The sequence below is a fragment of the Lepidothrix coronata genome, unplaced genomic scaffold, assembly GCF_001604755.1.
Source record: "Lepidothrix coronata isolate B3197 unplaced genomic scaffold, Lepidothrix_coronata-1.0 Scaffold262, whole genome shotgun sequence".
NCBI lineage: Eukaryota > Metazoa > Chordata > Aves > Passeriformes > Pipridae > Lepidothrix > Lepidothrix coronata.
This window is the reverse complement of record NW_016690442.1, coordinates 438,768-453,278: the sequence shown is the minus strand read 5'-3', so window position 1 is coordinate 453,278 and position 14,511 is coordinate 438,768. Positions and strand designations below refer to the sequence as shown.

Genomic DNA, 14,511 nt, shown 5'->3' with positions numbered 1-14,511 from the left:
TTTGAATATGCAGAAAGCTCAAGAGCCTATTGTACAAAGCTCTTTTAGGAAGGTTTGTGAGGGTATCTGGGCTTGCAGCACTCTTTAAAATGCATACACATCAAATACAGGGCCTTAAAACACTGCCTAGAAAAATTAATCACTTTTATTTTCTCTTCTCAGTGGCTTTTACTTTAATTTCCTCTACCTAGAATGCAAGGAAGATTCCTAAGTGCAGATGTCCGGATACAGTAAAACATTGCATAGGAGAAAAAGCTTAACTGGGTCCTGTTCCATTTGAGTAGATGTATATTTTGTTTATCGCAGCAGAAACCAGATCCTGACAAGTCATCTTAAAGAATCTTTAAAAGAAGAATTCAAGAGCAGGTAAGCTCAGAAATCAATGGAGGAGAACCAGCAAAACATCTGAGCAGTGTGAATGCCAATCACACTCCAGTCACTAAGAGCTGTGTGCTCTATCATTGCTCTGAGGTCAGTCCACAGTCCTTCCTTATCTGTATATTAAAAATACAGCACTGGCAGCTGGACAAAGATAGACAACCACCATCTCAGTTGGATTTCTATTCTTGCAAAGATGGGAACAGACCTCAAAATTCTCAAGGCAGATTTCAGCTTGGCTTTTCAATCTGGCCAACACAAAGCTTCTTACCATTTGCTCATCCTCTTTGGCAGCCCAGGCAGGATTCTGGATCTGGTCACCAGCCTCCTTCATCAGTCGGAACTGAACATGCTGTAGATAGGCAGAGAAAGCCGTACGGGCTTGCACTTTGCTGTGGGCCAAAAGGATCAATCAGCTATGTTCAGAGTAGGAATGGGAAGAATTACAGCAGTCAGGCACAGCTTATGGTCCAAAGTGCAGTCAGCAAGGACCTCCTAAGGTGCATTAATGCTGATGCTCAAACAAAGGGGGACCCCTTCGCCCCCACCAGCATTTTCAAGCAGACCTTCAGTTCACTAAGATGGGATAGGTATTGCAGGAGATATAAAAGACAGCAGATACTCTTAAGTTCTTAGATCATTTCTAAAAATGGAATGCTCTTCCTGCCTTTTACGGCCTCAGTTACTCTTCTCCAAAAGGCAGTAACATGAACATCAGCAAAACTGTGTATTTTTAAACCAAATTCAAGGCTCTGCTGGGCCTCTGTCTTCACAAACATTTTGAACACCACAACAACAGACCATAAAATAAACAAAGGGCTTGGTACTGGTGCCAGAGTTATAACAAAGGCCCTGTAATTCCCATTAGAAATGAAAGAATTAAATCTGTGAAAGTGAGCTCCTCCCCTGCTGGCCTAGGGACACAAGCCAAATTTCATTGAGCAAGGCACCACTGAAGAATGAAAGAACATCAGCAAAATGTGCTGTGCAGCTGGCTGAACATGTTGGGAAGCTGTGAGCATGAACTGAGGAAAGAACTGGGAGTGACACATCACTTCTCATTCCCTCACAACGGCAGTCATTTTAGCATATGCATTTGTTGTGAGAGAAATTGCTGAAAGCTTTACTTAATTCTGTTCATCATCATCATGGTCTAAACCCTATCCTCAAGCATTCTGCTCTTGCAGTCTCTGCTCTTCTTCATAGTTTTCCCCATAGTTGCTAGAAGCTTTTCATAAGGATGTAGCAGCTTTAGTGTCACAGACAGATTCATTCCTCTTTCTATCACTGGCAATGTCCTAATATTTTCTAATAAATGATCAAGTTTCATCTCAAAATAAACTAGACTTTTGAATCCATTACTTTCCTGGAATATTACTCCAGAATTTACTAGTTTTGTAATTAGGAACCTTCTTTTACTACCCAGCCCAGCTTCATTCATGAGCAGTTTATATGTGCATTTTCTTTCTCCACTTTGAATGTATTTATGCACAGCAATTACATCCCTTCATAGTTTTCATTTTATTAAGGTGAACTATCCACACCTTTCAGTGTCTTCTAACAAAGCACCCACACTGGTGGCACGATGAGATTAACAGCTCACCCCTGCCTGCTCCAGTCACAATTTACCTTCCAGGAATATGAGTGATAGTGTCTGTATACAATACTCCACAGGAAGTCTCAGAAGTATCTCAAGTGATAAAGCCTAAATCACATTTGGTGTTTTTATGTGTGAGCATAAACCTGTGATCAACCAGCATCCGAGATATTTTTCCTTATAATTAATTTCCAGTTGATGAACATCCAGTCGACAGAATTTCTGCCGCAAATTATTAATTCTTAAAAGCATGCCCTTGCAACTTGGTGCTACTGAATTTCATCCTAGTTATATTATTCCTATCCTCAAGGCCATCCAGTTTTTCTCATATTTATTCCATTACTTTTCTCTCATGGTAATAACTCCCAAATCTTTTCCATCATCAAACTTCATTAGCACATTTCTACATTTTGTGTCGTTCTTGTCTTGATTATTAAAATCAGGCTCAGACTGATTCCTGAGGAACCTCACCATATTTTCTCTACTTGTTCTCTGCTTCTTAGGAATATTCACAGATACTTACATGATCCTCATAACTCCAAGTACCTGAGTCTCTCAAATAGCACTAAAAACTCCGTGCAGCAATTTAGCCTTTCTGGTTTACAGTGTTCCACAGAAATCATACAACATAGTAGCACTTAGAGTGATCAATGCATCAATTTTGGTAAGAATTGAAGTTAAAATAAAAGATGTCGGAAGTATCCATACATCTGCTTAATCACCAATTTTTGATGCTTCTGGAAGACCATACCAGGTCAAAGAGAGGCTAAGCAAATGATAAGTTCACAAGAGTCTCAAACTAACATCCTCTGTGGATAGCTGTACCTGTACTATCAACTAAAACCTGATGAAAATACCTGGTTACAATTCCTGTCTTCCAGGAACTTCAGACAACTCCAGAATGCACAGTAGGCCTTGTAACACCTCTGAACTCCGTATGCTGCTAGTCACCACACATACCTTCTTTTCCCCCATGTGTGGAACATGAGGAGAACACACTGAATCCTAGCTAAGAACCAACACTGTCTACATCAGGTCACACTATATCAGAAAAGGCTCTTCTTCTCAGAGGTTTGTAGGGCTGCCAGGTTTGTTTTAGGTGCAACTCAAACATCTCATGATCAGGAGTTCAACTAGAAATTAAGGAGCCTCTGTTATCAGCATCAGTACAATGATACAGTTCTTTGCCTGCACCTGATACTTCTATGACTAAAAACCAAAGAAGGTCCTTGTATAACAGTGCATCTCCTATCATGTGTAGGATATTGAAACCTGAGGTCTTAGATGCAGAAATACATAAATCCCTTTTCATTTTATTTCCTTGGAAATGGCACAGTTGGGGGAACAAGTTTCATTTGACTGTCACTTCTTTATCAGTAACACCCCATGTGTGGAAGATGGAGAAATTTCCTCATCAGCCTGACTAAAGGAGAAGGAAGTCCTACCACTTACAAAAACTGACCAAAACAGGTCTGGTTTCTCTTGAATGAAAATTGCATTACTTCAGCTCCTCTGTTGAACCCACAAGCAGAGCTTTCATCAATGACAGATCAGATGGGGCCAAGCCCAGCACAATCTTGGAACATGAGGTCAACCACAAGCCTTACACATCTCTGTGGGGAATCCCAGCAGTGCTGGGTGCTGAGCAAGATTCTGCCAGGAACATCAGACAGAACTTACATTCTTGGCAGGAATCAGTTCTATATATATGTAGATATAGACACAGCATTGCTATGTTCATCCTCAAAACAGGTTCCAGAGTTTTCCCTGTCAGAAGAACAAATGCCCTTGCCACAGTAAAACATAAGAATAATCCCCAAATCCACTGGATAATCCATAATTTCTCTCAGAAACTAAACTGAGAAAGCAACAACAAGATGCATTTATTTTCTCTACTTTTGGACATTTTTCACAGAAAACATAATACTGCTTCTTGTCTTACATCCTCTTACACAGATATACATGATCAGGCCTTGTTAGCCTTTCTGTCCATCTGCAATTAGACAGTTCTTCTATCCACATTCAAGTGGAGGATCAAACTTCAAAACATCTAGCAGGACCCTGGTTGGTGTTACTCCACAAAATCTCCTCCAGTACCTCTCTTTTTTCCAAGCAATAGAGCCAGGCATCAGAATATACTCTGTTCCACAAAGTCATATTCAACAACATGCAACGAGATGTTTCAGTCATTAGTCACTCTCAAATGACCTCCTAATCTTGCTCTCAAGCAGGCAATGACCTTGAGCAGAAATTATTATCAGAGGTAAAAATTCTATCAAAAACAAAAATGAGAAAACTAATTTTATGGAGAGAAAGCACTGAGATCAGTACTGACATATTCTTACCCAAGTGTTCTTGGAAAATTTAACATATATCTATATCCACTTCATGGCAAATGCAAAGAATGAGAAGACAAAGTTTAGAATTCAGTAGCAGGCATCCTGCATTAAGACAGAGGCATTTCAGAAGTCTGAATTGACAAAAAAACCCAGGTTACATCACCAGATTAAAGAATAGCAATGGAAACTATGAGTTATGCTTTCTACTGATCCAGCAGGTCAGCCATTTAGGTAAACTGTCAGACTTGGCAACAATCTCCCTTCTGTGCCACCGAGTTGTTAAGGCAGCCCACAGTAAGACAAAAATCCAGGCCCCTTTTCTAACGTCTTATCTCTTCACAGTTAAAATGTGGCACTAAAGGTACATACTCTGTATTTTAAACAGTATCAGCTGCAAGTCAAAGCTAAAGGCAAAATGCAGCTATCTCTCACCTCAGGTTTCCATGCTTTTGAAGAATCTGAAGCAAGTTAAACTGAGATTGTGAGTCTAGTTTTTGCAGAAACAGCTTTTCTCCATCTCCAGTTTTCTTGTCAAGTTTTTTTGGCAACCTCTCCTTACAAGCAGTTTTCACCGAGTCAGAGAGCTTTGGCTTGTTTTTCACCTGGGTGTCCGAAACAGAGCAAACAGTTCTATCTAGCTCTTCATCTTCATCTGCATCCACCTCCTCTTCCTCCTCACCTTCTGTGTCTGACTTGAGGGACAGCTTTGTTGATTCTGATGTGCCTGTAGTAGAGGAGAAATCACCTATGCTAGTTAAAAAAAAAAAAAAAAAAAAAAAAAAAAAAAGAAGTGGAAAGGACTTTCCTTTGGTTTACCCCTACACTCTTTTCTGCTAGGACAGAACACCACCATTATAGAACATAATCTGAAGTATCACTGCCCTATATTATCCTTTCTGTCTTTCTGCTTGTGCACTGAACAGTTGAGAAGCCCATTTTCCCAATATCAGAGAAGACAGACCAAGATTCTTGTTTTAACTTTACAAATGGAAAAAAAACCAAAACCACAAAATCAAAGAGACAAAGGCATTTTCCTATATTTTATCCTGGTTCTTACATGTTTACTGGCATGTACTGACCCATACTTAACATATATATACACTCATTTTTTGTAATCTCTGTATCAAATAAACCAAAGCTACAAATCTAAATTTCCACGTGTCAGTAAAGATCATATACCTCAACATAGCAGCAAAAATAATTTTCTAATGTACAACCTCTCCCGTTGTTGCCAGTATCACACAGCTACTAGAAAGAGTTCAGATACTGGCTTCAGGAACAGTCACCTGTGAGGATCATTCACCTCTGTACCCTTTAAAGTTTTTTTAACATCTGCTTGGATAAGAAGGATTTCTCTTTCCAACAGCTTAGAGTCACTGCTATGTAGGAGAACCAATCTGCAAGGTCTCATCTTTCTCTGAAAAGCTGGAGAACTACAGAGGCACATATACAGTTGAATTTTTTACCCAAAATGTAACCACAAGCTCAGCTCCAAGCAAGTACTGATTCCCTTTAATCATACACATGCGATGTGGAAAGGTAGGAATGAAATTTTAGGCAGTATAAAACAAGAAGCTCAGAAGAGGAATGAAGTGAAAACTATTAACACTTGAAACCAGAACAACTCCATTCACACACATTTCAAATGAGTAAGTCTCTTACTTGCTTTCCTTTGACTAGCTGCTCATCTAAAACTCTAGCCATGCATACCTGATGATCTCATCTGTGCTGCTCTAGCCTTGCCATGAAATCGCCGACGCTTCCTTAACTCCAACGAAACAAGCTTTCTCTCATAAAACAGAGCGTGAGAGTCCACAGCTTCCATCCTCATATCCAGCCTTCCATTAAGACCTGCTCTGGGAAGCATAGTACAGAGACATCCCTCAATCTCTCTTTTTACTTCTCTTCCTGATGATACAAGAGACCTAGTAGATCAAATTTCTTCAGGAAAGAAACTTTCTTTCCTGATACAGGGAAGAAATATTTATCATCAGTCTAACTCTGCTCTATTTAAGCCTACAAATGTTTGCAGAGTCTTGCAAGTACTTTACAGAACATCATCTCTCAAAGCCCCAGGATGCACTTATCTACTGTCATGCTTTCATGATTGAATAGTATCTGTCCATCAGCAGCTGGAAATCAGCAGCAACTACAAGGCACAATTAATAGGGAAAACTGAATTGCAAGAGTACAAAATAATGGAGGGGGATGCAAAGAGAGCACATGGACCGCAGTCCAATCATCTGAACCATTTATGTAGATAGCTTGTTCTTCACTGTTTGGTCAGAAATAAGAATTTTAATATAATCTAAGCGGAAAAAGTCAAACTTTCTACAAGTTCTGCCTAAACCAAGGGACAAGGAGCTCTGCCAGATTTCTTAAGGAAAACATACAAGAGTAACAACTTTCTGCCAGCGCACAAAGTTCCAGAAAAGTGCTCTCTATGATTTAAGTGTAAACATCAACAGAAAATTTTTGTTACTTCATTTATCTTTTAGATCTAACAAAGTATGGGTATATGAATATATGGGTATATGAAGCCCAAAACCCCCATGCACTACAGGATCTTTTGAGAGAACTCAATGATGAGGCTTATAAATATGGCAGGAATACCAAAGTGGAAAGAAGAGCAATTTTAAGGTCCAATCCAACATGAGCTCTCCACATATGGGTGTATTCTTTTCTCACTGTATTTATGTTTCTAAAATTATTTTCATGGATTTTAGGTAGAAAAGGTGTTGACACACAGGTTGAAGGATGAAGTTATGCAAATCTAAATTTAGAACAAGTCCTACAAAGTACAAGTTATTTAATTAAGACACCATTTACCGGGATCTTCCAGTGATGAAGTCTCTTTTCATCTTGCCCCTATAAAGGGAAAAAGATCAAAAATTACCTTCCATTCTGTATCAGCCTGGATTAAAAAGCCTACATAGTCTTTCATATGTACAAAGAAAGGACCAAATTTACAGAATCACTTGTGAGTTCTCTGTTAAGGGAGAAAAAAAAAAAAGAGCTCCAAAAGAGGAAATCTGAGCAGCTGTACTAGAACCGATGCTTACATTTGTCAGGCTTAAGTTGGAGAAGGCGTCATTTGGAACTATTCTTTAGACACATCCCTGAATGTACACAGAGAAAAAAAAAATTGTACACTGCTCATGCAGGAAGAGCTTCTGTAAATATTGTGTCCTTTTTCAGCCTCCTTATCCTTACCTGGTAATTACTTTATAGTGGATCTCAAATTTGGGTAAGAAGAACTATTGAGAAGGAAGGGCATTAAACAGAGTGAAAGATACTGCGTACATGTCTCAATGGAAGTTCAGCTAGTGGCGTGAACTGTCTTTTCCACCCGAGCACGGTCCAGAGAAAGAGGCATCAAATCACGCTTGCACAGATCAAGACACAGGGATTCTAAACCATTGGAGGAGTCAATTTCAGTGCTTACTTTACATGAGGACAAGCTCTAATGTAACTTGAAATTTGACACAAAAGGTAAGCAAAGACCTATAATCCCTTCATAGTGAAACCTACGTGCTTAAAGTTTTCTCATGTCTATAGTAATCTTTGTACTCCAATGATTCCCATGACTTGTGCATTGTCCTTTGTGCCTCTGGATTCAGAAGTATAACACGTAAATATGAAAAACCTCCACAGTCACCTCACACGCACAGAAAAGATGAGCAACTATCACCACCCCTGTAAATCACAGACTGATGTTTATAACATTGGATAAGTGATGAATCAATCCTTTTCATGATGTTCATGCCCTTTACCTTGCTCCCAAACAGAAAAGCTTTCTACCTGTCCTTAAACAAACGTGTAGCCAGCATGTAGTTCATTGATGTCTTGTGCTCTAAAAAGGATCTAGAAAAACAAAATTCAGGATTATCAAGACAGAGCTCAACACAATGAAAGGCAGCATAACACAGAAATAAGTGACCTGTAAAAAACATCCCAGAACTGGATTCAGACGACATGCTGTACCATAACAGAAAAGAGGAAAAGAGGAGAGCTATTGTTTTTCAGCTAAAGTTCCTGGTGATGCAAGAGACAGAAAACATTACAGATTGCAAAAATAAAATTAGACAAGTCTAACATAGTATCACTTTCAGAGTGAGTGAGCCCATTTAGGGCCTAATGACAAGAGTACATAGTGTGCAGCTCTAGGATGTAAAAGTAGATAGCCACAATGGATTATCTGAAGGGAAGACACTTTTATTCTAACAGAAAAGCAACACCAGAAGCAATTTTTGACAGCTTTCCATGGGATGCAGTTAGGCAAAGCAGCAGCTGATAAAAACAAGGGATCAGAAAGAAGCTTCCTCAACACTAAAATAAGCTCTACCAAAATTTTCAATATGTCTTTTTGATTACCAGGATGGCTGATCTACATATACCCAACACAGAATATCCCTCAACACAGAGCATTAGTGCTGTCTTATTGGATTGTTATTTTTACCCATAAAGGTCCCATGTTAATGGGGTAGGGAATATCCGGATGAAGCCTCCTCTCCGTTCATTTTCCTCTTTCACTCGCCTAAGAACTTTTATCTGGAAAAAAAAAGAAAGAAAATAGCCAGCAAAACAGATAAAATCAAAAATGAACCATACAAAAATCTCTGACTTTCAGCCAAGGGGCTGGGCACATATGACATCCTTAAGCAATTTTGTCTTGTGTTTAAATTCCAAAGGAGCCTATCACTGCTTCAAGCATACCTGGCATAACTGAGGGCACGGACAGTACCAGCAGTAAAAGCAAGCAATTCTGTTTTTAAAATTATACATCTTCTGTCATGTTTTTCATATACGCGCACTTGCTCTTTGTTGAGCAAATAACCCCACATACTGAATGAAAGCCAAGGTAAATAAAAGCAATATAATAGTCTACTTACCTCCTCCATAGACAGGCCTACCACAGAGCTGCTATGCTTTCCTGTTGCTTTTTCCCTGCCTAAGGGCATCGAGCTTTTAACTTCAGCATCGCTGGCAGACAGAGGACGGGTACGCTGTAGAGACAGTGTGAATCCAGATTTCTCTCTTTTCCTCTCTCTATTTTCTTATTAAAAAACATTACAGTCAAATTCCAGGACTCCATTCCCAACAGGATCTACACTCCAGAGCATCACAGCCAGAATTCACAATTCCACACTCCAGCTGTTAAAGAGTCTGCACCCCAGACAGCACTAAGTGTGAGCATTCACATTATTGGATTTTAGCACAGCAATTCATGCATTGGCGCCAATATTTACACCCCTGGCCCCTTCCAGGAAAACATGAGACATACTCAAAAGCAGCAAAGTCAGGATGTCATACAGAAAAATTCTCACCCATGGGGCACTAGAGCCAGCATCCACAGGCTCCAAATACACTTAGATTCACACATCAATGGTACCAGAAGCCTGATTCTCTCTTCTAATTGTGTAGCTACAGTAGAACAACAGAACTGTAATTCCCTGATGAGATAAATGTTGCAGGGAAAAGTTCACCACCTGTTATTCTTTTGTTACTATACTGCTAGGATGTCAGCTTACTACTTCTTGCACTTAAGAGACAGATCTTGATATGTACATAGACACATCATGCAAATTTGCATAATTATGCAAATTTTTTAAAATTAGAAAATCAATACTTTGCAGACAGTCTCACTAAGCTTATTCTTAACCTGATGTGCAGTCGTGACCAATTCTAACAAAAGGTCAGGAATTCAAAATGTCTTCAAATTATCAGGATTATAAAATCTTCAAATCTGAGCAAGACTGAAATCTTTGAACTTGTTCTCAAGTACTAGCCTTAGGCTCAGTTCATTAAAAATAGCATTTCAAGACTCTAGCTGAGAAGGTCTCAGGCATTTATACCAAATTAAAATTTTCTTTTAGCTCTGTACTGAGCAAAGAATGCACAGAGGGCATTTTTAATCTAGAAAGAAAAAAAAAAATTACAGAAACCTTAAGCTGGATAAGTCCAGGGGAATGTTCCATACTACTCAGGTACAAATAAAATCCATAGCAAGATCAGGTTGCATCTTTATTTGTAAGGACTATTGGAATTGAATTTCATTCTCTCTGTTTCATTAGATATTGCAAGTGGCTATGCAATCTGTAGATGAAGCAACAGCAAAAGCAACAGGCATTGCACTAGAATAGGTTACACTGCAGTGACTGGTACAGAAAGATCCAAAGATAAAACAGACATAGACGGTGCCAGCTGAAACATTGTTAAGTCTAATTAAAACCGATTTAAAAAATAAGAGAAAATTACACAATCTGGAAGAGAAGGTAGGAGACACAAGCATTTGCAGAAGAAATAAAAATGCCAGTAATCAAACAGGTTTGCCTGATGCTGTAGATGATACTAAGTTGAAAGGCTTTAGTCTTTCTTCCTAAGCTTTCCTCCATTTCAAATCCACAGTTCAACAACTTCGCTTCCTCTGGAATCTCCTGATAGGTAACCTTCTCTTAAAAACCATTTCCTGGCACTAACATAACAATCATCATCATGTGAGAACTGCTGCTCAAAGAGAATATTACAGAAATTTTTCATCCTATTAGATGAGCTACTTTACTAAAGGAACACTTGAATACAACAGAGATGATTTCACTGATTACAAACAGAAAATATATGCCTATGTACTGGCAGCTCTGGCTCCTATCTGAGAACAAAATTACACTGCTGTCAAAAGGCTAGAGAAAAACTCTAACTTTACTGGGCTTCCTGCACAAATACTTTTTTCAGTGTTTCACTACAGAATACCCTCTGGCTGTAGCACAGACATGTCTCCAGCTTCACAAAGAACTTGTTTCCTCTTTGACCCAGCTTATCTTTAGAAGTACAGATAAATCCAACCGCTCTGGTATATCTCCAAATTCTGCAAGTATCCCTAGTTCCCATATCATGATTCTAATTTTACTAAGCACTGACAGCACTTGGCACAAAGATCCTTCCTATTCTCTACAAAACCTCATTATTCAATAAGACTCTTTCCGCTAAGCCTCAGCTAGACTTACACAGAATGACATAAATAGCAGTGCATAGAACGAATTAGGTTCTCAAGACGATTCCATCTGTCCTACCTTCCCTTCCTGCTGGGAAACCTTATAAAAAAACAAATTAAAATAATTCCTATTACATTCATGCAGGAAGCCCAGCAGCAAAATAATACCTACCATGTCCCCACACAGCCAGGTGCTTAGAATTGTAAACTATCATTGATTTGTCCATATGGCTTGCATGAAGGGTGCCAAATATGACATTTAGAAAGGTAAATCAGTCTGACTTATGCTAACAACAGTCCATATTTTTCCATTAACTTTAAGAAATCCTTCTTATCTCTATTTTAAGCCAGTTCACTCTCAAATTTTTACAGCGTCCTTCAGATGACTGTCTCACAGAAAATTATTCTTTCATAGGGCCACCTGAATTTTGTCTGTGCAGATTCACCTGTGCTTTCCTTATTCCATCCCCTACAGTATAAAGACAAAAATTCCTACTCCTCCCTTTTGGTGTGACACTTCTATTTGCTGCTGGTTTTACCAGTTTCTCATTGGTTTTTGCACTTTCCTTTTCAATGGCCTACCTACTGAGCTGCCAGTGTTTTCATCATTTGATGATCAGAGTGACAGCTTTATCTTTAAACATCTCTAACAATTTCTTTAAAATGCAGTTCAGAAATACTTGTAGTCTCTCAGCATAACTCACCTACTTTTTTTTTAAGCTGCTATTAGTATTTTAAATATTTTTCCAACATTTGCTTTTGCCACATGGAAACGTATGTCAGTCCATCTTCTCTCGTTGACTTTCCTCCACCCCGCACCAGGCTATTCTAGTTGTAAAATATAGTTAGGGCCTAATTGTGCCAAAGCATTGTACAAGGTAATGTTTGAAATTGTCTCCCTCATATTGGTGCTGGGAGCTGAAGGGTACTCACCAATCTGGTGTTTGCTGTTTGTGACTGTGCAGATGCAGGACGCTGCAAGAGACACACAGAAAGAATAAAAACCTCGTGTTCTCGAAGACACTCTCATCCTTGCCTGAGTAGCAGAGGAGTGGCAAATACCCTAAGCAAAACACTATGTAAGCAAAGGGTGGTGAGGCACTGGAACAGGTTGCCCAGAGAACTTGTGGATGACCCATCCCTTGAAGTGTTCACGGCCAGGTCGGATGGGGTTTGGAGCAAACTAGTCTAGTAGAAGGTGTCCCTGTCCACAGCATAAGGGTTGGAACTTGATGATCTTTAAGGTCCCTTCCAACCCAAACCATTCTTCGATTCTATGATAACTGAAGTCCAGAGATATAGCTAACCACTTCTACCATCTCAGTTCAGATCTTCCTCATATCCTGCACAAACATATCCTATACACATTCCAAACACAGCCCTAATCCTAACCTCAGATGTGCTCAGCTGTGCAGAACGCATCTGGATATGCAATTTTCAAAAGCATACAGAAAAGAGCTCTGAACTACGCTACGATGACCAAAACTGATATTTTTGTAAGATGAGAGTCACTTAGATAAAAATATTTAATAGCTATCTATTAAGCAGAAACAGATGCTGTCTAGTAGAATTGTTCATAAAACAAAGAGGATTAAAAAAAAGTAATAATCCTGAAATTCCACAAGAAATTTCATTTAAATAGCTCAACAATATTCCAGTTCTTGTGGAGAAACAAAATACTATTTAACATTCTGAAACAGGTGCAGAAACATCACCAGAATATCAGAAAATACCCTGTACTACTGATCTGGCAACAGGTCCACAAGCAAGACCAGTTTAATGACAGAGGCAGGTTCAAAAGGAAACAATTATCATAAGAGTTTAGATTTTTTTTGTCTTCAGTGGTATTCAGGCTGTCTCCTCTTCTCCAATGCCCAAGAGGTGCAACTGGTGTAAGAAAGGCTTCTCAAGAGACCTAACTGTACTACTGACAAGTTCTTCTCTACAGCTGGTCTATACAAAACAGGTCAAGGCCCCTTTATTGCTTACAATTAACTGAAAGAGCTCCAACCCAAATCAACAAGATTACAAAGGAAGAAGCTAAATTGTTCATTTCCCTAGAGGGAGAAATGCTCAGAGAGTCAAACCAAAGGAATTGCACAAGAAACTTGCAGTTCAGTCTGGTGAAACCCAGAAAACAGAATAACTATCTCAGGATAGTTATTCAAGAGAGTCTCTCAAGAGCACTGGTATCAGCATTTCTTTCCCAAGCAGCAATTTTACAATGATTAAAGATGGTCTGTGTGAACAATCAAAACTCAAGACTTCATGAAGGAGGAAAGAAAAACAAAAGAGGTTCAATGTACCCTTTGCAACTGAGTATGGGAGAAGGTATCAAAGATCCAACAATCTGAGATAAAGAAGAAGACAAAACATTTCTGAACAATGGGAAGATCTAAACATCTATTTAGCCATGGAATTTCCATTTAGGTACATAAGAAAAACATGCTATAAAACTTTATCACTGGATTATAAGCCTGTTCCTATTAAACATAGGTAATGCGGACACCTGTCCCAAAAGATAAATTAATCCCACTTCATAACCGTTGCTCTCTCATATGAATCTTTGCACATTTCAACTGGCCAAGCTTTACATCTTTTTGTGTTTTTTTTTTTAAAGCAAAATAAAGTTTAAATCCTCCTTAAAATTCAATGCTTCCCAGCAGCATAATTTTCTGAGACTGTCTTGTATAATTTTTTTCAGATAAAAGATGTCAAATCATGTGTTGGGTCCAGTCCTGTTTAATATCTTTATTGATGATTTAGATGAGGGGATTGAGTCCATCATCAGCAAATTTGCTGATGACACCAAATTGGGAGGGAGTGTCAACCTGCTGGAAGGCAGGAGGGCTCTGCAGAGGGATCTGGATAGACTTGAGAGATGGGCTGATTCCAATGGGATGAAGTTCAATAAAGCCAAGTGCCAGGTCCTGCACTTTGGCCACAACAACCCCATGCAGCGCTACAGGCTGGGCACAGAGTGGCTGGAGAGCAGCCAGGCAGAGAGGGACCTGGGGGTACTAGTTGACAGGAAGCTCAACATGAACCAACAGCGTGCCCAGGTGGCCAAGAAGGCCAATGGGATCTTGTCCTGTATCAAAAATAGCGTGGTCAGCAGGACCAGGGAAGTGATCCTTCCCCTGTACTCTGCATTGGTGAGGCCACACCTTGAGTATTGTGTTCAGTTCTGGGCCCCTCAGTTCAGA

At 39.3% G+C, this 14,511-nt stretch overlaps 1 protein-coding gene across 12 annotated transcripts in view; it reads right to left on the bottom strand.

Annotated features, from left to right (window-relative positions):
• The window catches only part of TTLL5 (tubulin tyrosine ligase like 5), a 139,150-nt gene that overhangs the window by 82,970 nt on the left and 41,669 nt on the right, over positions 1-14,511 (bottom strand). For 11 of the 12 annotated variants that reach the window (XR_001878194.1, XR_001878195.1, XR_001878196.1 and 8 more), the window contains 8 exons: positions 12,239-12,280; positions 9,207-9,320; positions 8,774-8,865; positions 8,116-8,178; positions 7,144-7,182; positions 6,025-6,170; positions 4,747-5,059; positions 650-770 (listed from right to left, as the gene is read on the bottom strand). Coding sequence is in view for 9 of the 12 variants with exons in the window: in XM_017835686.1 (XP_017691175.1) it covers positions 650-770; positions 4,747-5,059; positions 6,025-6,170; positions 7,144-7,182; positions 8,116-8,178; positions 8,774-8,865; positions 9,207-9,320; positions 12,239-12,280 (930 nt within the window). In the remaining 3 variants the exon portion in view is untranslated. The remainder of the gene's footprint in view (positions 1-649; positions 771-4,746; positions 5,060-6,024; positions 6,171-7,143; positions 7,183-8,115; positions 8,179-8,773; positions 8,866-9,206; positions 9,321-12,238; positions 12,281-14,511) is intronic. The other variant, XM_017835687.1, reaches the window with a different exon arrangement.